Source organism: Sitophilus oryzae, unplaced genomic scaffold (assembly GCF_002938485.1).
Source record: "Sitophilus oryzae breed Bouriz unplaced genomic scaffold, Soryzae_2.0 scaffold_1441_pilon_pilon, whole genome shotgun sequence".
NCBI lineage: Eukaryota > Metazoa > Arthropoda > Insecta > Coleoptera > Curculionidae > Sitophilus > Sitophilus oryzae.
In genome coordinates, this window is record NW_022146106.1 from 62,498 (window position 1) to 87,424 (window position 24,927).

Below are 24,927 nucleotides of genomic sequence, written 5' to 3' on the forward strand. Positions count from 1 at the left end.
TAATTTACTCATACCACAACTACAAAGAACCTTAAATAATATAATATAGTTCTTATTGAGAACAACAATAGATTACATTTTTTGTTGTATTATTTATTAGAAATACTAATAATTGCCTGGAATTTGATATCTATAGAAAAATATTACTACACGCACAGATATATTCCTAATGAGTCATATCATAGTGTTGAACATAAGATGGCTTGTTTAAATTTCTTAGTTCAGATATTACTTAGTTTTCCACTTACTAACGAAATACATGAAAAAGAAAGAGATTACTTTAGGAATGTAGCTGGGTGTAATGGATATTCTCCTTCATTAGTTGATAACATAATTTTAGAAAACGTAGGTATATGTTTGCGATTTCTGCAAATTCGACTTTTCAAGTGGAGAAAGATACGTCAAAATATGTTTCAATACCGTTTGGTAGAGGGTTATCCAGTGGTTTCAAAATAATTTTTAAGAATATCAATTATAAACTTATGTATAAGAGAGCTAATAATAAATTACAATTATTAGGCAATCCTAAAGAAAAAAACACCTTCACTGGAAAGGTCGGGTATTTAAGAAATTTCATGTAAAGATTGTAATCAGAAATATGTTTGGCAAACTAGAAGATATATTAATATAATATTTTAACTAGATTTAAAGAACACTCAAAGAGAGACCGGATAAATCTTGCGTTGCTCGACATTCTCATCTACAACAAATATCTCCAACCGAGATGACAACAATATAGTACGCCTGTCGTGAACTTGTCGAAGTCCGTTGATGTGAACCCTCTCGTATAATGTGAAGAAACGAGATGTCGCCTCTGGAATGGAGATGCCAAAACGACATCCTTTCTGTAAGCATATACAGATTGCATTTTTCCGGAGATTCCCTTTGATAGGCCATAATAGATTCATGAGACTGTTATAGTGATTTTTTTTTATTTAATTATCTTCACAGACAGATAAAAAAGGAATAGTTTGTAGAATATACTCATAAACCTTGAGAGTTTAAGATAAATTGATTATGTATAGAGACACAGTATTCTACAGGTGGAACTGGCAGGCATTGTCAAGGCCACCAGACATATATTTCGCAGGAAGATAACGGGTAAAAGCATCAGAACCTCGACAGATAACAGGCAGTTAAGGTTTAACATAAATCCTGAGGCTCTACATGGGGATTTCAGCAAACACTCGTAAACGCCTCCTATGGTAATAATTATGTTAGGTTAGGTTAAAGCAAATGCGTACAATAATGGTGGTAACAAAAAAATAAGAGATTAGCTAAGAATGCAGGCAATTATTAGATCATTTCCCTTCAGCCTTTTGCCTATCACAGAAATAAACAGATAAAACCAATCTATAATGAATACGTCAATTAATCCTAATTTATGTCATATACTAACATACCAAATCTTGTTTTTTATCTGAAAAAATAGAAAAGTTACAGGGGGTGAGCCCCTTTTGAGACACATCCGGTATATTAACCTTCTATGTAATTGCATATACAGGGTGGCCCATCGAAAACGTTCCGCAAGGCATAACGGCCAGGGTATTCTTTTTTTCAAAAAATCCAAAAACACGTCAATTTTGTTTGTGAGGGGGACAACTTTTGACCCAAAAACGATTGCAAAATCTTCAACCTTCTGAGCGGGGGTGTCATCCACCAACTTTTTTCAAATGGGAAGGGGGGTCAGGTGGCGCTGCAATGAAAAGAGCTTTCTATTCTCTATATTTCCCCGCCTCATTTTTGAAAATCGGTCCAGTCATTGAGAAAATATGAAGGATTGAAATTTGAAAAATTTATTTAAACATTTATCAGAGTAAATGATAAGGAGAAATTCCTTCTACCAATTTGAGTTTTTTTCTTATTATTTCTAGATGTTTGGTTGCATTTTTTCACTTGCCACAAGGTTGAACGATCAGGTGCGGTAGTTGCTAGATAGCTGTTCTGTGACTTTGAACTGTGACAACTGTGCGTTGAAGTTCTCAATATCGTTAAACTGATCCACAATAGAATTTCCAAAAGTACCAGCCCACACGTTCAATTTCTGAGGGTTTTGTTTGGGCACCTCGTGAAAAACCCTGGGGTTGTCCTCAGCCGAGTACCGACAGTTGTGCCGATTAACTACACCGTTCAAAAAGAAAGTACACTCATCCGAAAAACACACATTAAATAGGAAATTATTATCATTCGCCACTCGTTCACTCATAGCTTCACAAAATTGCAAGCAATGATCAAAATCATCTTCGTTGAGTTCTTGTACCAACTGAATTTTGTACGGGTGGAACTTGTGTTTTTTTAATATCCTTTGGAAACTTGTACGATTCCCGCCGGTCTCATTGGCGAATTTTCTTGTACTCAGAATACTGTCTATGGCAACTTGGCCCAATACGAATACCTCCATAGCTTCATTTACTACAGGATTTTCCCTCTGCCTCTTTTTATTCATAACGGAACCAGTTTCGCGAAATTTTGCTACTAACTGGCGAACAATTTTACCATAAAGTTGTTTTTCAGGATGGCGTTCATTGAATATCTGCGCAACCCGATTGCAAACATCTAGAAATAATAAGAAAAACCAGCAAATTGGTCGAAGGAATTTATCCTTATCATTTACTCTGATAAATGTTTAAAAAACTTTTCAAATTTCAATCTTTCATATTTTCCCAACGACTCGACCAATCTTCAAAAACGAAGCAGGAAAGTATAGAGAATAGAAAGCCCTTTTCATTGCGGTACCACTTGGTCCCCCTTCCCATTTGAAAAAAATCGGGGGATGACACCCCCGCTTAGAGGGTTGAAGATTTTGCAATAATTTTTGGGGCAATAGTTGTCCCCCTCACAAACAAAATTGACGTGTTTTTGAATTTTCTGAAAAAAAATTACCCTGGCCACCCTGTATATTTGAAATTCATGATAACTTTTTACAACTTAAATTTGTATCAAAGCTAACAAGGGTAAAATAAGATACTAAATTCTCAACCTTAAATTCTGTTTAAAACGCTCTTATCTTGGGAGAGGCTCTCCAACTTTCCAGGTCTGCTGAAATTTATGCAGTAGCAGGAACGGTCCTCGCAAGGGCAACGACGGTAGAGAGAAAGAGTTAATATTGATCCGTTTTTTTATTTGAGTCACCCCCACGTTTTTTTCACCCTCGGTTTTTTTCATCCCCGGATGAGTGTTACTATAGCAACTGTACAGCAGGTGCCAGCGAACACGCAACAAGGGTATCATGTCACTTTCGGTTTCTTAGGTGCTCCTTAAGCGGCCAATTACGAGTTTTTCGTTTGTTGTCACCGGCACGAACGACAGTGGAAAAACTTCCTTCAGTTTTCCTTTGCCTTTTTTTGTGAAAAAAATGAAAAAAGACGCGCCCGAAACAATAAATCTAATATTTTTAGAGAAAAGTGTATTTGTGCCTTGTTAGTCTCCTTTTTTCTTTTTCTTCAGTTCGATATTGAGCTAGTAAAATAAAGAAAACTGTATTCCTTTTGGAGCTAACTGGATCGTTTGATATATTTAACTACGTATACCAAAAAGTTATGTTACCTGTGTACATTGTACATGGTGATTCAAATTTAACACCATGAGCAAGTACCATGAAAATTATAAATGTTAATGCAAAATTGGTTGACAAAATGTAACCTTTAAAAATACACTTTATTTTATACCTACCTGTCAAAAATTTCGCGCATTCAGTACCGCTGTGTCTACTTGGCTGTGTTTATTTGGAGATATTTATTTCAAAACATGGAGATATTTATTTCAAGGAAGATAATATAAGAAATAAAAGGTATTCTTGATTTTACAGCGAAAACTACTTTTAAGTGTTCATGATTTCTTTGTGCATCAAGATCCCTCGGCTACTGTGATAAATCTAGTTACGAAATGTTCAAATATTACGGGAATCGGTGTAGCTACGATTGATAGAGTTCTGAAAGAGAGAAAAAGTGGAGCTGTTTGTTGTGAGACCAAAACATCTACGAGGAGGAAGCTATTGGTTGTTGATGACTGTTCTAGAACGCCTTTAACCGCTTGCAAACCGCCTCGGAACCCAAACGGATCAACTGGAAAATGACCACCGCAAAGAAATAGGACTATGAAAATTGGTATATGGAATACACAAAGTATTAGAGGAAAATTGAAAGAAGTAGTGAAAGAACTAAAAAAACTAAATATTGACATTGCGTCTTTGAGTGAAACAAAAAAGAAAGGACAAGGTATTGAACAGGTCGGAGATTATATACATGTTTACAGCGGAGTACCAAAAGAAAAACGGGCCTGTAAAGGAATTTCATTGCTGATCCACTCGAAATATTAAAAGTTTATAACTAACTTCAGTTCAGTTCTAGCCGTTGACCGGTTAACAACGTCGTGCGCGAGTTATTCTAAGTAAAGTAATATGCGTATTTTTGATACAGCATCGATAAACAAAAACTAAAACAATGCCGCCCGCCGGCAATACGGGCGAGGATGATTCGAGTGAGGACAGTGAGGTGTGTAAAACATGCAATAAATCGGAATTACTAAATCAAACAATCATAGACATTGGAAGTACCAGAGAAATTGTGTTGATTGGAGATCTTAATGCCAGAGTAGGACGAAGACTTAACCATCATATAGTTGGTAGACATGGTGAAGAAACAGAGAATGAAAATGGACGACGCTTAATTAATCTATGCGAACACGAATTAAAGATCATGAACGGATACTTTGCACACAGGGACATTCACAAGTTTACTTGGAGACAAGAAACAAGACACCTAAAATCAATTATTGACTACCTCATAGTGAAACAAAAAACTAGATCAAAAATTGAGAGATGATTTTGAAAATGAAACGACAGAAATGATATATGAACACATAAAATCGGCAATAAATGTAGCCGCTATGGAGGCATTGGGAGAACAAACAGCATGCAACAACAACAAAAAATTTTGGTGGAATAATAACTTACAGGAGCAGAAAAACCAAAAACAAAAATTGTACTTCAAATGGCTACAAACTAAACAAGATACGGATTACTTAGCTTATAAACACCAAAGAGCAAAATTTAAGAAGATAATTTTGGAAGAGAAGAATAACCAATGGGAAAAACGATGCCAAGAGTTAGAAAGCTATATAGGAGGAAGAAGAACATCAGAATCGTGGAAATTCATAAATTCCATTTGAAATAATAAGAAGACCAAGCTAAAACTTAATGTAATTGCGAAAGATAGCTGGAAGGAATATTTCGAAAAAATGTTAAATGAACACAGAGATGAATATAAATTACAACCAGAAGAACTACCATTTAATTTAGAAGGAGAAAAAATTAACATCGAATTAGATCAATTAAAAACGGCAATTACCCAACTTAAAAATAAAAGATCAGCCGGCCCAGGAGGAATCCCCAATGAATTAATAAAATGTGGCACACCAAAACTTCACAATATTATTAAAACACTCTTTGAAAATTGTATCAATGGTCAACAAATACCACAGGAATGGAACGAAGGATGGATAACTCCAATACATAAAAAAGGCGCAATTAACATATGTGAGAATTATATAGGTATTTCTGTTAACTGTTCATTGTATAGACTCTATGGAAAAATACTTAGCACATTAATAACAAATGACTATGATTTGTACCAGACAGAAGAGCAGTCGGGTTTCAGAGCCGGTCGCTCAACGGTAGATAATATTTTCTGCATAACACAACTAAGTGAGAAAGTGTTAGCTATAGGTGGAGAGATACACATGATTTTTGTAGACCTAACCAAAGCGTATGATTCTATCCCAATAAAACAACTTTTTCACGTACTCGACCGGTCACCAATAAATATTACCCTAATAAAAGCAATAAAGGAAATCTACAAGAACCCGCTAGCACGAGTTAAAATTGGAGCCGAACTCACAACACTATTTAATATAAGTAAGGGCCTCCGACAAGGATGTGGTCTATCTCCAATTTTATTCAATATTTACTTAGATGCAGCATTGGAACAATGGAGACGAAAATGTAGTGGAATGGGCATACCACTCGAAAATAAAACAATATATACCATTCACTACGCCGACGATCAAGTAATACTGGCCCGAGATGTAGATGACATTGAGTACATGTTTAGAAAATTAAATGAGGAGTATGATAGATGGGGTTTACAAATAAATTTTAAAAAGACAGAATATCTATGCGTGGGCTACAAAGGAAAAGACCTACAAATGGAAAACGGAAACAAAATAAAATCATGTACAGAATTCACATACCTAGGTACATAATAATGGAATACATACTAATGGAAAAAGCGACAATACCATCAATAATAGAATCAACAAAGCCAGAAACATTACAGGGGCACTAAATTCTATTCTTTGGCAAAAAAATATAAATACCACAACAAAAACCCGCATATACATATGACACTATAGTTAAGAGCACACTTACCTATGGCGCTGAAGGATGGCAGATGAGCAAGTCTATGGAAGGAAAGCTTTTAGCAACTGAAATGGACTTCCTCAGAAGATCGGCAAGAAAATCAAAATTGGAAAAAGTGCGAAATGAAGAAATAAGGAGAATAACGAAGAAAGAGATAACCATCATAGAAGAAATCCAAAAAAAACAATTAATTTGGTATGGGCATGTAAACAGAATGGGAGAAGAAAGGCTTCCAAAGAATATAATGAAATGGATCCCAACTGGAAAAAGAAAACGAGGAAGACCCCGAGAGACATGGTTAAAGGGGGTAACAAAGGCAATGTCATTGCGCAATTTACAAGCCGATGACTGGATGGACAGAAGGCAATGGCGGCAAGGAACCGGCAGGCGGATCACGCTGTAGAACCGGACTTTATACTTAACTTATTTTCTTGTGATTTTTGTGTTCAGTAGTAAAATTACCATTGTCCGGTAATTTTCAATCGATCCATAAAAAATGCCTAAGTTGGATTTACATGTGCTAAGGTGTGCTTAAGGTACTTGGAACTAGGAACACTCAAAAACAGGTAGACAAAGTCGTCAAAGAGTCACAACAAGACCACTTTGTGTGCCAAATTGCTAGAAGAAATCTCAATGTTTCTCAAACCAGTGCTACAAAGACAACTTCTAGCAGCTACAGGTGTGAACATTTCAGTTGAAACCATAAGAAAAAGGCTTCTTGCTCGAGGGTTGTACAGTAAGAGAGAGTTATGGGTCCCACAGTTATCTCGACAAAACAAAATTGACCGGCTAAATTTGTGCCTTCAACATCAAAACTAGACAACTGAGAATTGACAAAATGTTTTTTTTTCGGATGAGACCAGAATTGGCCTAAGATCAGATGACCATCGAATTCGAGATCTCAGAGCTCCAGGAAGACGAGCGAGATTCCAGACTGCCAAATCTGTACCAAGACATAAAGGAGGAACTGTAATGTTCTGAGGAGGTATTATGCTGGGAACAAAAACTTCATTATCATGTTTGGTGTTGTTTTCATTAAAAGTCTTTGGTAAGGATTGAGTTTTATTCATAAACACAAAATGTTCATACGTCTCAAAAATTATGAAAAATAATAGATGATTTTTTTCACATACAGTATGTCTCCAGATTGTCTTTACAAGAGGAACAACTTTTTTATTATTGATATTTTGAGAAAAATGCATTCTTCATAAAAATTTTTGCTTGTTGTAAAATGGTTAATCCCGTTTATACATTTCCAAATTTCCATTCCGTTTTAGAAAAAAAAATAAAAAAAAATTGAAAATATAGTTAAATTTAAAAAAAGTCCTAAAACTCAAAACGCGTTTCTATGGTAATATAATTTATTTTTCATTATTTGATAGATTATAATCGACAAAATTTAATTAACGTCATATTTTTTGCTGTTTTAAAACGTTAAAGAAGCACAAAATTTAATTAGTTCAATGCTATGAAAAGGCAAGGGTGGTAATAGTTATCGGAAAATGTGATACTTTAACAACATCAAAAAATATGGCGTTTCAAAATTAAATTAAAAAAGTAATCAAAATTAATTATTACGTTCTGTAACAAAATATATTTTAACAAAACTTAAGTAAATCTTAAAACTCTAATACCTGACAGTGGTGCAGTCAGGGCTTAAAAATATCTCTTACCTATTGTTCTCGGCAAACGTACCGGATGTGTCCATTTACAAATGTGCTAAAGCTGTTCGAATTTCATTGGAATATACGGGGTGCGTCTCAAAAGTGGCTCACCCCTATAACTTTTTTATTTTTTCAAATAAAAAAAAACGAGATTTGGTATGTTAGTGTATGACATAAATTAGGATTTATTGACGTATTTAATTGTTTTTGGTCACTTCCTGTGTCACCGGAAATGACTACAACTTTTGATTTTTAAATGGCACCCTCGGTATTTTTTTACTTTATTCGATAGAAAATGACATTCTGAATAGAGTGACATATCATATGTTAACTTTTGACATTCTCGCTTAATAAAAAATCGTATAAATTCAATCTAGAGTGCCATAAATTCAATCTAGAGTGCCATGGATATGTTAAAAACACTAATTCTTAATCAAGGAGCCTTGGAAAAATAGATTTGATCGTCTAATGTTTTTAGTATCTTATCCTGGCCAGTTAGAAAATGCTCAAATCGTATTTTTAATCATATCTCAATTTTTTCAAATGGAACGAGGGTGGCTCATTAGTATATTTGGAAAAAGAATTTTTTTACGAATAATTTGATACCACACACTTGGTATTTCGAGTCAAATTTTCGTTACGAACCGCAAGATATAATTTCAAGTAAACCATATGTGAAAATGTCAAAAGTTAACATATGATATGTCATTCTATTCAGAGTGTTATTTTCTATCGAATAAAGTAAAAAAATACCGAGGGTGCCATTTAAAAATCAAAAGTTGTAGTCATTTCCGATGAAAGAGGAAGTGACCGAAAACAATTTAATATGTCAATCAATCTTAATATATGTCATATACTAACATACAAAATCTCGTTTTTTTAACTAAAAAAATATAAAAGTTATAGAGGTGAGCCACTTTTGAGACGCACCCGGTATACATACCCTTAAAATGAAACTGGTCCCATCTTTTGGCCATGTCACACTGTACACAATAAAACTCCTTTTGCATTTATAATGAGGTCTTGTGCTATCAACCATTAAGAAATAGACCATAATGACCTAGAATTGCCAATGTTTAAGCAATTTTTCGACTCTTCTCATTAAAAAAATATAACTATAAAATTCCCATTGTAGAGAAAAAAGACATATGCTTTTACTACTATATTCCAATTATATAAAGTATATTCATCCAAAATGAGTCACGCTTTTTTACCCCAGCCAGAGCGAAATCACTAAATCATCAAAAAGGAATCTACTTCCGCGCCGCGTAAAAAAAATCGAACAGCCGGTGGCATTGACCTTCAATCGATACGTAAAAAATGGGCAAGGTTAAAGGGCGAGAAGGTGCAACGCATCGGTGGTCCACCCTTTTTCCACTCGACCGATGGAATAAATAAAACCGTCCGTAATGGAAAGATAAAAGGAGATGTCACGGTGCGGCGGCGACGCGACGGCCACATTTGGCCCGGCCATTCGGAAAATGTGTTGTGGATTTTGGAAATGCGTCGTCGACCCAGTTTGATCGGCGATCAGAATAATTGAGATATTGTTTATTCAGCGATCGTTCAACGTCACATCAATACATCATATATTGTCGAACTCTCTCTTTCATTTGACAACCACATGAAACAGATTGGTGACGTCATTACGGCATTTCGTAAATTACTACACATTGTTTTTAGTAATTGTCATTGGCATTTGATTTAGGTTTATAATTTTATTGACGGATATCGATCAATTTCAAAATTAAAATGTTATTGGTTTGTTAAACAATTTTTGAAGTGAAACTTCTTTATGCGCGATGGGAGAAAAAATTCAAGGCCGTGATACGCTTAGGCCTTGACAGACGAGCCAGCAAGAAAAAAGTGCTATTAACAAACACTATCGTGAAAGTGGTATTGGCAAACACCGCCAAAAAACATTTGATTTAAAGCTAAGAAAGTCATTATAATAAACTTGATACTGTACCTGATGGTGTACCAATATTCTCTGGCTGTGTTACTCTTCGTGTAATTAAAAAAAAATACTGTAAATCACTATAAATAATGAAAAAAACATATAAACAAAAACAGACCACACAAATTGTTGGTTAGGTTCAAAATTTCTTCTCTTTTTTTAACTAATTTATTGAGCCTAAGCTCAAACAATGCCGTCTCTAATAGAACAGCCTTGGGGCGAGATTTATGACGTCACGCTAGTTAGATACTACGGATTAATAAATATGTTGTAGAATACATGGAAAACATAATTATTCCTCAGATTTTTGGTTTGTATTTTAAAAATGATATAGTTTACATGAAATATACATAATATACAGTTAATAACTACAACATATATACCTATTTATAGTAATAAATACTTTGGCAAATAAACTATGAACCATACAAATGCAGCAAATGTTTTACAATATACAAATAATGTATTACATAAGATATTGGGTAAAATGTAAATATATTTTAAATTTTGGGGTTTGAAAATCGATCTAATTTAACAAAAAACATTTAATATCTACTAATAGTGATGTATTATTATTTGCATTCACAAAATTTATATGTATATTTTGCAGGTATCAATGTTCGAAAAATTATATTTACAGATAATACAATATCATCTAAAAAAAGGCGTCAGCGATGGTTATGAAATGAAGATCGCTGGCATTTTATATGTAAAATTATTCTAACATTTTTGATTTTCTTGGGATTTTTAGGTTCGGGAAAAACGCTGATTTAAGTTTTCATTTGGGTTTTCATTATTTTTATTTGGTTTAAAAAAAACGTTTCGGCTAACTATAGCCTTCATCAGTGTTGTGTCATATGAAAAAAATAGTGTCGAATATAATCCAAAAAATTACATATAAATTCACACCACATAATGTTTACTGCAATTAATAAACTAATATAAACTTATCAAAAGATGACCACATATTTTTAAGAATTATTATTCTTAACACTAAAACTATCTACATTGACTATGGATTACGCAGTAAACATTATGTGGTGCGTGGTGTGAATATTTTATATGTAATTTTTTGGATTATATTGGACACTATTTTTTTCATACGACACAACACTGATGAAGGCTATAATGTTAACCATAACGTTTTTTTTAAACCAAATAAAAATAATGAAAAACCAAATGAAAACTTAATCAGCGTTTTTTTCCGAACCTAAATCCCAAGAAAATCAAAAAATTTAGAATATTTAGAAACAAGATTCAAGAATATAAAATTTTCCAAGATTGTAAAATTCTAGTTAATTATTTTATGTGTACAATTATTTAGGGAATGTCATCGATGTTCATTTCCAAATCAACTAGACGCCGATTTTTTTCGATGATACGGTATAATTCTTACATAAAATGTAAATAACATTCGACCAATTAAAACAAAGATATGAATTTCTTAGTATTTTTAGTAACACCTTTATTCTTAAAACTTAATTTTGTATTGCAAATATACCAATTTTATTGTTATTTTATTCATATTGTATTCAGCCATCACTTAAATATTTGATATTAATTTGATATTATAAATAATCAATACTATTCAGTAAAAATTACTGAACAAATATATGTTATGCTTTACATACATTATATTATCAAACAAAAACACATTCTTCTTTTAAACTTTATCATTCTTGTCTTTAGAAAAATCTTTTTTAATTTTGAACTCAAAATAATAATCTTTTTCATGATCTTTAATACACATATTCTTTATTTTTCCCTAGGTCATAATACCTACTTACGTGTTTATCTTACGTGTTTGAATCTATCGAAGCTGAACCAAAAACACTTGGAGTGGAGATTCCACAATATGAATAAAATAAACATAATTGTCCAGTTTTCTTTAATACCATCCTGGGAGAATATTATTTTTAAATTTATTAAAGATATTTTCAATAGAATTGTCTTGATTTATAACTCGTACCCACTTTTCTTGCTCTTCCGGATACTTTAAGCTGCCTAGTTAACTATCCTTTCCACCAGGAACACAACAAAGATGAGGCATAGCACCAAAAACACACTCCACTTAAGCTTTATTGATGAATTGTTAGAGTCTTAAAAAACACACACAAAAGTCACGATAAATAAAAAATTTATGGGCACTTTTAGGTTAAAGCACTTAACAAAACGTGTAATATTTCGTGTTTTTTCATGAGAAACATAGTGACCATCATAGTGACCATATATCTGGTAGTACTTTATGTTACTTAAACACCAAAATAATTAGTTTTTTGCACTACAATAACAAATAATACCAAAAATCAACCGACAAAATATGAATACAGAATTTAACCCAATATCTAAGTATGTACAGCTGATGAAGTAAACAAAAGCCCGCCCGTAGGCTGATCTTTTATAGAGGGCATTGGCTCAATGGCTAACGAATCCAAGGACATGTAACGCCCATTTACGGGCTGCAGCAGAATTAGTTACGTTAAGCCGCGTCCAAGCTACTCGACCAAAATGTTCGCGAACATATATAATTAAGCAGATACTAAGAGAAAATTGTGAGATAGGTAGATTTATAAATAATAAAGCCAACAAGTACAGCTAGCCTAGGCCTATTAAGGAGCGCCGAACGGCTAGCTTGTACGCCAGAGCGTGCGTCTGTCTATGCTAGAGCGCGAGCGTTCTTTTTCCGACGGATGTCGGTAAATCAAAAGGAGCGAACGGCTTGCATTTCGGCGGACATTGTACCGGACACTTGGAAGCACAAAACACATACACAAGAAGAAGTGCGAGCGCCTTGCTAAATATTGGAAAGTGAAATTGACGTTTAAATTTGACACTGTTGACAAGTCTACTGCTACTAGCGCCCCCAATTTCGCTTGTAGGAACTACGGACTAAATTGTCACGCATGGCGGGAAGTTTAATTTTACTTCTTCATTTATTTTTAATTATGACATACACAAAAACACAAGAAATACACCATTTTTTAAAAATATGTTTAATATCAATATCAAATATACAACAGAAATTAATTTCACCACAATAAATTAATAAAATTAAAAGAATAATGTTACAAGTAGATCAAGAGACAAAATTAATTATAACAAAACTGAAAAAAATGGCGTCATAGATGGCTTAGAAATAAAAGATATATCATAATTTTGAAAGTAAAATTATATGGGAAATGTCTTCGATCATCATTTTTAAGCCAACTGGACGATTATTTCAAACATACAAGCTGAGTTCGTTCATAGTGCTCTGAGAAATCTAGATAAACAAAGAATAATAAATTAAAAGTATTCCAGGGGAAAAGAGAGGAAAAACCTGTATCGTCTCTGATATCTGTCAGGGTATTGTTGAAAGTGTCATCTTTTTGCTCGAAGTTTTCAGGTCGATCAAAAAGATGACATTTACAACAATACTTTGCTGTAACTTTCACAAATATCAGAGAGAGTACATACAGGTATTGCCTCTCTTTTCCTCTGGGATGCTTTATATCTGTTGTTCTTTGTTTATCTATATTTCTCAGAGCATAATGCCGAACACGACTACAGTATATAATAATTTCAATATCCGAAGTGGAAAGAAAAAAGATCACCTTTCTGTTTTGTACTATGGTCCCTTTCTTCCGATGGCTCATCTCGTTGATATTTAGGAAGGATAAATAGGAAGGAAAATATAAAATTCAATTTGATTTGATGATCCTTTTCTGTCACCTAAAATCAGGAGAACGACAATGAGCATGTTAAGATGAAAAAAAAATTATCAACACTTACCTACACGTTAGTCCGAGGAGTTTTATTAAAAACCTATATATTTGCCTAAATAATTTATGTATTAAATTTGCAAAGCAAAATGCAGCGTGTAAACAAAAGAAATAAAATGGCGACAAGTCAACGTCAACGACCCGACAAGGAGAAAAGTGGTGTTCGAATAACAAATTATGGGTCCCCAAAAATTGTTTTTGTCTCCTTTCAACGCACACTTTAGAAAGAAAAAGAGATGAACTGGAATACTGAAAGAACGTCAACGCTTTATCTGTCACTCTTGTCAATAATTTATCGGCAAGAAAGATTCCTAGAAAATCGCTTGTAGTCAATTTTTCAACCATTGCCAGTTCTCCCATAAGAAGTGTCATCCACCTGCTTGGAAGGGTCTCATTTAATTTCGGACATCCATCTGTGATTTTTATTTTTTACCGAGTATTCGACAATGGGAGACGCAGTTCTTGACTGGGATCGTGAAAAACATTTACAACTAATTTGTTTACACAAAGAAAAGATTTTATAATTTTAATTTTATTGTGGGGTGAGTGTGAATAGCTATGTAGCTAGACTTCGTCCATATAATTTCATTTTTGTTAATAAAGACCTTTATGATTATTTTTATTAAAAACCGGAATTATTATGGGATTCTGAATAAAAATTACTACTTAATAGGAAGTTTGACACCGGAAATGAAATTTTACCATTACATTCTTAGAAATAAATATACCGGGTGTTTCTGAAAAGCGGTTCACTTCTATAACTTTTTTAATCTTTTAGATAAAAAACGAGGTTTTGGTATGTTAGTATAGGACATAAATCAGGATTGATCGACGTTTTCATTTATTTTCGGTCACTACTTATTTCACCGGAAATGACAACAACTTTTGATTTAAATGTAATGTAATACCCTCGGTATTTTTTTACCGTATATGATAGAAAATGACATTCTAAATAGAATGATATAATTATATGGCAACTTTTGACATTTTCAATTTAAAAATGGCCATAAATAAACGTAACGACAATTTTACTCCAAATACCAACTTTGGTACCACATCCAAATTATTCGTAAAAAATGCTTTTTCCAAATATGCTGAGCCAGCCTCGTACCATTTGAAAAATTTGAGTTATCATTAAAAATACGATTTGGGCATCTTTTAAGCGGTCATGAAAGGATACGAAAAAAAATTACGCGATCAAATATATGTTTCCAAAGTTCTTTGATTACAAATTAATAGTTTTAACTCAGTCTTGGCACTCTAGATTGAAATTTAAAATGCTATTTTTATTTAATTGGAATTGTCTAAAATTGACGTATGGTATGTCATTCTATTCAGAATGTAATTTTCTATCAAATAAAGTAAAAAAGTACTTAGGATACAATCTAAAAATACAAAGTTGTAGTCATTTCCGGTGAAACAGGAAGCGACCGAAGGTAACTGAATACGTCAATCAATCCCGATTTATGTCATATACTAACAAACCAAATATCGTTGTATTATCTGAAAAAATAAAAAAGTGAGCGCCTTTTGAGAAACACCTGGTAGAATTGGCTGAAAATGAATACATGTCTTAAAAATACACTATAACGAATAATCTACCAAAGGACCTCTGTGACCCTCCGCCTGCTAAATATTGATTCTTCAACGACAAAAGTTCTTAAACTGTTTACCTGTAATTTATTTAATAAAATGCTTGCACTCGAAATCCGGGCACTCGAAAAAACAGCGACTACCTAAACGCATCCTAGATCTATAGAGCAAACTGGTTGTCGCATTTTTCCCCGCACCTCAGTCCTCGGGACCGATGAGATGGGCTGTGCCGTCGTTTACGATCTGCTGCAACGAGTATATAGTGTGAATTATATATGTTCGCGAACGTTTTGTTCGAGTAGCTTGGACGCGGCTTTAGACGCCATCATTTTGGAGCCTACGGATGAGTCACCATCTCGTCAACAGCGACAATTTTTGCGATTTTCAATAATTTGTTGTTTGTGGTGAACTTTGTATAAACTTTATTACAATGGTGATGTGTTCAACCTTTCAAGTGTAAAAGCCGCAACGATAAGAAAGAGCTCGGAGTTGCGTTTCATAAGTAAATAACCGGTCCACTCCACCTTTTTAGCGTTTTCTTATTGAATTTGGTAATTATTTTTTTGATACTATATGTACTTTATATGTGCTATACGTCGATACTAGTTTTGTACCTTTTGTTAACATTTTAATACATTTCTTTCGTAATTCATTAGTATGATACCACCACCTACACCATAGGCGTAGTAAAAACATTCATCAAAAATATAAGCAGTCAAGGAGCTAAGTTAAAAAAAATATATGGCCACGGCACTGTTTGGAGCCATGGTAACAATATGGTCTCGGGTGTTATATGTCTTTGTATTCTCTAGTCATTGCCTAAGTTACTAGGACTATTCGGCAATTCTCTTCTTAAATAAATTTTAAGGGGCGTTAATATTTTTAGGCATTTGCAGAAAAGTGTATGTTTTGGGTGGTATTCCACAAAATTTGCAGGCTGTTGAGGAAACAGTAAATGTAAATATTGTACAGAAATAAATTGAAATTAATATTTATATTAAAACAGCATTATATGTCACTATTACAAACATGTCCTTCAATTTAATACAGAGATTTAATAGCTGTTAGTAAGATGTTTCTTCAAACATGTGCACATAGCGCAGACACTATTTTTTAATTCTGACTTTATAATTTCTAATATGAAATTCAATTTTTTATTGCTAAAATGCGTTGCCGAGAACGAACAAGGGAACAAGTTCTCATCGCAAAATTTACTTACTTGTTTTACTCGAGAAAAGAGACAGTGGTAAAGTACTTTTGCTCGTCGATGCCGTATATATATGATGTAATTATAATGTAAAACTTTTAAAATCTTATGTAAACACAAATTAACTGCGTTTTTAAAGAATAGGTGCTGCTGATGCTGCTGATGGCTTTGAAAATAGATGCATTTTTATAGTTTACAAAGTACGAGTATATTTAATTATTTTAGGCATCTTGAACTTCTAGAGTACCAAAGTAGGTATATTTTATTGTATGGGGTCTAAGTTTTTTTCATAAGTTTATTTTAAAAATGAATTGTAGAAAATAAGGTGAGGCAGATTTGCGTCCTGTCGCCATTTCTTTTTAATATCCTCTTAGATGATATTCTAAAGAGAACAATTTTCAAGAATCATTGTAAAATATGGTGGACTCCCTTTAGCATGTGAGAAGATCTCAGTTATGAAGCTGACATCTGTCTCCTTTCTCATAGTCACGCAGATATGGCATCAACACTACTTGACTTAACAAATGAAGCTCGAATTGCAGGTCTTAAGATCAACATTAAAAAACTAAATCATTGAGAGTTTGTGCCAACTCAATGTCGTTCCCTTTATAATGGAAACAACCCCTATAGAGGAGGTAGATAATTTTACTTACTTTTGTAGTATAATCTCAACCAACGGAGGCACAGAACAAGATATCATAAATAGAATAAACAAAGCCAGAATAACATTTGGAATGCTCAACAAGATTCGGAGATCTAGACAGTACTCTCAACTTACTAAACTTAACATTTTTAATTCGAATGTCAAGCCAGTATTGCTGTATGGTGCAGAGATCTAGAAAATTACATCGCAATTAATTAATAAACTCCAAGTATTCATAAGCTGCTGTCTGCGTAAAATTGTATAAATATTTTGGCTAAATACTATCAGAAATAAGAATTTATGGAGCCTAACGAACCAGAGGCAGATGTATAACGAGATCAAACTGAGGAAATGGAGGTGGATTAGTCACACATTAAGGTGAAGCAGCAACAACGCTGGTAGAGCTATTGAATGGAATCCACAAGGCAGTAGAAGAACTGGTCGTTCAAAACATACATGGTAAAGGACAATTAAAAAGGAGATCGAAGCAGTAAACCGATCATGGCGAGATGTCAAATTAATTGCAAACAACCGAACCAGCAGGAATGCGTTTATTGAGGCCCTATGCTCCACGTAGGAGTAAAGGGTAAAATCAATGAATTAAGCTTGATTTTCATGCATCCGTTGTCCGACGATACGTTGATACGATATTAATTTCATTGGTTGTATTTAAAGGCTTCGATTGGTTAACCGTTTCTAAGCAATCGAAGTCTTTAAATTCAACCTATAAAATTAATATCGTATCATCGTATCGTCGGACAACGGATGCATGAAAATCAAGCTTTATGTGTTAATTAATCCAAATACTATTTGTAAAATTTAATAGAAATTTTAATGATCCTAATATGCACTACGCATAAATAAATGGTAATAATCTTTTGAGCACATTAAATTAACTGAATCAAGGATATTCTGATGAGTAATTTTTATTTCTTGGGTGGCAAACGCAACATCTTACGGCTTACCCACTAATTTCATTCGAGCCGTTCTCGAAGACAGGCCGGTATATGTCAATACAATGAAATATATAGGCCAAATCGTCTGCAGTTTCCAGGAAACGGAGAACATATGGGAGTCATTATGTTTTTCGAAAATTTGGCCAAAAAACCCTCCGAATAGCGTTGGGTTTTACGGTCGGCTCTAACGGGTATGCGAAGGCAACACGATATAGACATCCGCACCATATTTTTTTCACAGACAAAGCGGTAAATAAAGTCTTTTTTAAATAAAGTTGAAACCTGTGACTAGTTCATTTCTCGAAAAAAGTATGAAATGTAATGTCTTTTCTTTTTCATATAAGTCTTTTTAACAGAACGTCAAGGGATTTTAATTGACGTCCCTGATAAAAAATAGTGTTCTCTGAATAGCTGTCTTTAGATGTTTTAAATAGTGTTTCATTTTTGTATTTTGCTTCTGAAGACGGAAGAGATATATTTCCTGAAACGTAAAGCATTTTTTGTCTGTTAAGCAAATTTGTTTTACCAGTAAAAAGACAGTTTATGTTTAGATTCTATGCAGTGGTGTAAAACTGTAAAACAGAAAATATTTGAAATCCGATTCGGTATCAAAATAATTGATTTACTTACTTTTCGTTGGATTGTCAAAAAGATTCGAAATGTATTCGATTTGGAGATATTTATTAAAACAGCATTTTAAGAGACGGATCTAGAGTTACATCAAGCTGCATGAACCTACATCCAGGTTCCAGTTCTGCCGGATCTATATCATTTTAACCTTTAATTTTAATTTACCTAAATTTTGTTTTGCATGAAGCAATCCGCATTCAAAAGTTTTATAGTCCGTTAGGGAAATCTGATGTTGCGTTTTACCAAATTGTTATCACCTGATCTTAGCTGTTCGATTTATTTAGTAGAGGTACCCTAAGGTTCAAATTTATGACTATGAGGCAAAACATTACAAACCTTACATACCTATAAAAAAATAGCCGAGACTGCCGTATAGGGATTGTTTCATGCTAGAAGCAAATGATCAGCATTTAACAGATAATATTTATAAGAAATCAAATGGCATTTTTTTGCAAGAAACAACTAAAACTAAATTTGAACATAGGTCTCGTCTGCTGATTTCTTTGACGAACCCTGTAAAATCATAACATATTCTATAATTTCTTGAACTTCCCAATAAAGTAGCAACTAAAAATTTCAAATAATACAAAATAATTTCGAATACGGTTACGATTCCAGCAGCAAGTACAATTCCCTCTTTATTCCAGTACTCACCAATACTAATTTATTTCGATGCATCGTTATGTTTTTCTGCCGACGACGCGACGTGGCCCGTTGTCTGTCAGCAATGCAGTTCCGCGGATAGAGGTCGATATTAATTGGAATTGCATTCATTAGTACCGGCACCGCAGAAAGGTCCGTGGATTCATATCCATCCGGACAAACTCATCTCTAATTCGATTCTCAAAAGTATTCGAATATAAGGCATCCCGATTTTATTTTCAATTTTCTATTTTTTTATTCTCCCATCATTTAGAGGAGTTTTGTCATCATATTTCCACCTGGTGATAGTTCTGCTTATGTGTTCTTCTCTTGGATTTCACTCCAGCAGTTTCTTTATCTAACTATTATATCAGTTTTCTGGCTACTTGATCAGTCCATATCCATTTCATGTCTGCTTCTCTTCTTAAGACATTTGTTTGGTTTGGTGTCTAACCCATATGTTTCTTTTATTAAAAGCGTTAAAATCGCTGAGTACCGTATGTCGAAAAGAAAAACGGCGTCCAGTTGGCTTGGAAATGATAATCGATGACATTTTCCATATAATTTTACATAAATATTTTATATTGTTATTTTATGACAGCGATCTTCATTTCATAGCCATCGCTGATGCCGCTTTTATTCGATCATACGGTATAATTCATTGTGGGGTATAATTCAAGTCGGCGCTCTGCACCGACACGAAATTCTATGCTGCTCGAAGCAATTCCAAAAACAACTAGTATGGATGGAAAACATGTTATTTCGTCAACCATCGATACAGGCGGCGAGACAACGAACAACGGAGTGGGGAATGCACTACGGCGAACGTAGCTGCTTCGGTCGATGCCGTTGATGGTCGTATTGGGCTTACAACAGCTTAAAAATAATAGGATATAAAAGAAGCAGGTTTTTTGAAACAGTTGCGGGCATAACGCCTGGCGGTAGAGATAACAGGAGTGGGAAAGGAACGCTGCTGCATCGGTCGATTGTTGATGGAACAGGTTGGAGAATAACGCATCAGTTGTTTTAGATACATTGTTTTTCAACCTGTTACGAGCATAACGGGCGGAGGTCGAGATATTATGGCGCTGTATGTTTCAGTACTTACTTATTAAGTTACAATATTTCTAATTATTATTAGGTATTTATTTATTCTGAAAAAATTTTAGAATAATATTTTAAAATTTTTTAAAAATGTATACAGGGTGTTTTTAAAAATCTGGTCATTGATTAATCACGATCCTGCTTAAAGCGCTTGACGTAAAAAGCTGATTTTTGGAAAACGGATTGACTTTAGGGTGTAGAGGTTTGATAAGAAGGGATTTTTCGAAACTCGAATTCTAAGGGGTTGAAACTACCCTCAAATATTAGAATATTTTTTATTTAAAAACCAGTTTTTCGGAAAAAGTTTTTCGGAAAACTCTTAAAACACGTATATTTTATTATGTTGTTTTACATATTTTAAGATTTTTTAAAAATATATACAGGGTGTTTCATAAAATATGACCATCGAGTAATCACTATTCTGCTTAAACTGCTTGACGTTTAAAGCTGATTTTTGGCAAACGGATTGACTGTGGGGTTGAGGTTCGATAAGGAGGGGTTTCTCAAATCTCAAATTCCAACAGGGTGAAAACGCCCCTCAAATATTACAATATTTGTTATTTAAAAAACTGTTAGTCTTTTGGGAAAACGCCTGGACACGCATAATTTATTTTGTTCTTTTACATATTTTGAATTTTTTTAAAAAATCATACAGGGTGTTCCAAAAAGTTGAGTTTTTGGCAAATGTGAGAAAATTTTATCCAGTTTGTATGTTAATGGAAATTCTTGTTTTGCTTTATCATCACCATTAGAAATTATTAATTCGACGCGAACGAAGTCGCGGGTACAGGCTAGTTTAAGTGTAAAATTAATTCGAACTCTAGTGTGTGTAGTTGGTTTACTTATGAAGAATATACTACACATTTTCTTATATTGCTATTTTTTGACCGCAAATGGTAAAATCATAACTAAGAGCAACTAGCAATTACTAAGCAATTCGGGATCTACGCGGATCGAGGGGCAGGGCGTAGGTAGATCGGAATGTGTAGGTATAGACGAGTGGCGGAATTTTGCCTTTTTTTATATCGCAATTTGTAAACAGCGCTTATTTGTAAACAACCACCGTTTTTATAGAGGTATTTTAGATAACAATCGATATTTAAAAATGTTTTGACACCCTGGAAATACTACCACCAAGCACATCATTGTTGCAACTTGCAACTGCGTTAATACGCCTGGCGGTGACTGCCTCATACTCTTTCAGATATTTAGCAGTAAAATAAAGAAACCTGTTATTTTTAAGCTGTTATTTTAAGCTGTTTTTTATAAATAACTGTAACAGTTTCAACTGTTATTTAAAAATAACAGTTTTGCCCATCACTAGCTGGTTATCCGCTATTTTGCTAAAATAGGCGGATTCTTTCAAGACAACAATTAGTTAATTTGCATAATTGCTGGTTATTTTTCCAACTAGCCAAGTATCAATTTTAGCCCCGTAACATGGTATACGTGTTCATTTTATAAAGTATACCACCCTCAAACATAAATATGGTGCGGGCAGTCCAGGACGGCAAGGATTCCACACACATCGAACGTATGCCGTTCGCCGATGCATTTCTCCTCTTCCTCCTTTTTTTTTTTCTTTTCTATTCTCCGTTACGAAAGTGAATCGGTTAAAAATGGAATCGTGCTTCGGGCGCGTCAGATGACTTGTGACTAAAGGGGGTGAGAATACATGCTGTTTGATTGCCGTTTTTTTGCTTCTTTACCTCGTTCGATCCTTTATTGCGAAGAATGAAATAAGGTCACTGGTTGCACGCGTGGTTTCTCCGACACCTTAGTCGGGTTCTGGGTTGTTATATAAATTTCATTGGTACATCTGCGGGGGAAAGGCATTGGTGTTCTGCTTAGACACACTAAAAATATAATTAAATATTTTTATTTATAACACTAGCGTGTACCTGCGACTTCGTTCGCGTCGAATTAATAATTTGTAATGGTGATGATCAAGCAAAGCAAGAATTTCCATTAACATACAAACTGGATAAAATTCTCTCACATTTATATCAGCATGAGAAAAAACAATATGGCGATATTATTATATAACTTGCTAATATTTGAGGGGTAGTTTCATCTCGTTGGAATTTGACTTTCGAAAAATCCGTTTGCCAAAAATAAGCTTTTTACGTCAAGCAGTTTAAGCAGAATCGTGGCTAATCAATTACCCAACTTTTTGGAACACCCTCTATGATTTTTTAAAAAATTTCAAAATATGTAAAAAAACAAAATGAACTATGCGTGTCCAAGCGTTTTCCCGAAAGCTTAACCATTTTTTAAATAACAAATATTGTAATATTTGAGGGGCGTTCTCACCCTCTTGGAATTTGAGATTCGAGAAACCCCTCCTTATCGAACCTCTACACCCCACATTCAATCCGTTTGCCAAAAATCAGCTTTAAACGTCAAGAACCGTGATTACTCAATGGTCATATTTTATGAAACACCTTGTATAAATTTTTAAAAATCTTAAAATATATAAAACAACAAAATAAAATATACGTGTTTAAGAGTTTTCCCGAAAAACTCATCGGTTTTTAAATAAAAAATATTCTAATATTTGAGGGTGGTAAAAAATATTCTAATATTTGTGCTTGTGGTTTCACCCTCTTAGAATTCAAGTTTCGAAAAATTCGAACTTCTTTCGAAATTTCGAAATTCGAAATTCTTATCGAACCTCGACACCCTAAAGTCAATCCGTTTTCCAAAAATCAGCTTTTTACGTCAAGCGCTTTAAGCAGGATCGTGATTAATCAATGACCAGATTTTTCGAACCACCCTGTATACATTTTTAAAAAATCTTAAAATATGTAAAAAAACAAAATAAAATATACGTGTTTATACCGTTTTTAAATAAAAAATTATGTAATATTTGAGCCTGCCTTGGAACTGGACTTTCGAAAAATCCCTCCTTATCGAACCTCTACACCCTAGAATCAACCTGAATGCCAAAATTGAGCTTCTTACGTTGAGTGGTTTGAGCAGGATCGTGATTAATCAGTGAGTCACTTAAGGATTTTATACAGGGTGTCTCACAATTAGTGCGACAAACTGAAAGGGGTTGTAGAGGGCAAAACTGCTCAAAGTGCCGTCCATTCTGTTGAAGACACAAATGCACACGCCTGGACGGCACTTTTAGCAGTTTTTGCAACTTGAAATTTATGTTTCACTCCACCTCCTGCCAAAACGGCACATTTCCGGACATGGGTTCCTATACTCAAATGACTTGTTTTGATGACCTCTACGACCCCTTTCAGTTTGTCGCACTAAGTGTGGGACACCCTGTTATATACATAGTATATAACAGGGTATATAGTATAGATTAATAAATATTTTTTAAATCCCCATCTATAACTTTACAAGGGATAAGCAAATGCAAGTGGTCTTGCATTTTTTAAATAGATTTTTGGACACACTTTCTACATAACAATTTCTATATTATAAATAATATTTTTAGAAATTTAATGCAAATAAAACTTTAAAGAAAGAAATTATTAGAAGCGTTGTCACGAAAATTCATCATCATCGTCATTCATTTTCAACTTATTCGACCATTTCCAATTATGGTGTAGCCTCCCTTACATACTCCCTTTGTAGTTAGGCCCATTGTTGGCTCTCTCTTGGTTATTCCCAGCATATTTCGTTCCACTGAACGTTGTGCGACCTGATGCAGTTTCCTTATGTCCGTTTTAAGTCTCCAGATTTTGCATGCACATGTCATGACTGGTAGTAAACATTGGTCGAATGTTTTCTTTAGATAGAGTGGCATTCTAGATTTCTCCATGCTAACTTAATTCTTGTGCTGATTTCTGATAGCAGAGATCCCGAGCTGTGCAGAGATCCCGAGCTGTCCCAAGTATAGGTATTCTTCTAATATTTCCAGTTTCCAGTATTGTGTTATTTATTAGAATGTCTTTTCTTTCCAGTATTACTTTACTTTTAGCTAAATTCATTTTGATACCCACTTTATTGCTCGCTGTATTAAGTTCATGAATTTGTGCTTGTAGTTTTTCAGGACTAATTGGCAATTAGAACTATGTCATTAGCGACTCTTAGATGGTTAAGATATTCTTTATCTATTTTTAATCCTTTGTTGGTTCAGTCCAGTTGACAGAAGATTTCTTCTAATGTTGCTGTAAACAGCTTAGGGCATATCGCGCCTCCCTGTCGCGTCGTACTCGTTTACCAGTTGGAAACTCTGGGGTTGTTTTGGTTTGATTTGGAGTAATGATATATAATTACTCTCTTGCTTTGGCTTCTTTGTTCTTGGCGAGAGTTTTTATATAATTCCTATCAATACCTTGTGTTGCTAGGACTTCTATTATTACCTTAGGATATATCGAGTTGAAAGCCTT

At 34.0% G+C, this 24,927-nt stretch overlaps 1 protein-coding gene across 1 annotated transcript; it reads left to right on the forward strand.

Annotated features, from left to right (window-relative positions):
• Window positions 1-6,449: 6,449 nt before the first annotated feature.
• On the forward strand, window positions 6,450-6,821 carry LOC115876990. The gene has a single exon (XM_030893046.1). The coding sequence runs from the start codon at window positions 6,450-6,452 to the stop codon at window positions 6,819-6,821; it is 372 nt and encodes a 123-aa protein (XP_030748906.1).
• Window positions 6,822-24,927: the final 18,106 nt, after the last annotated feature.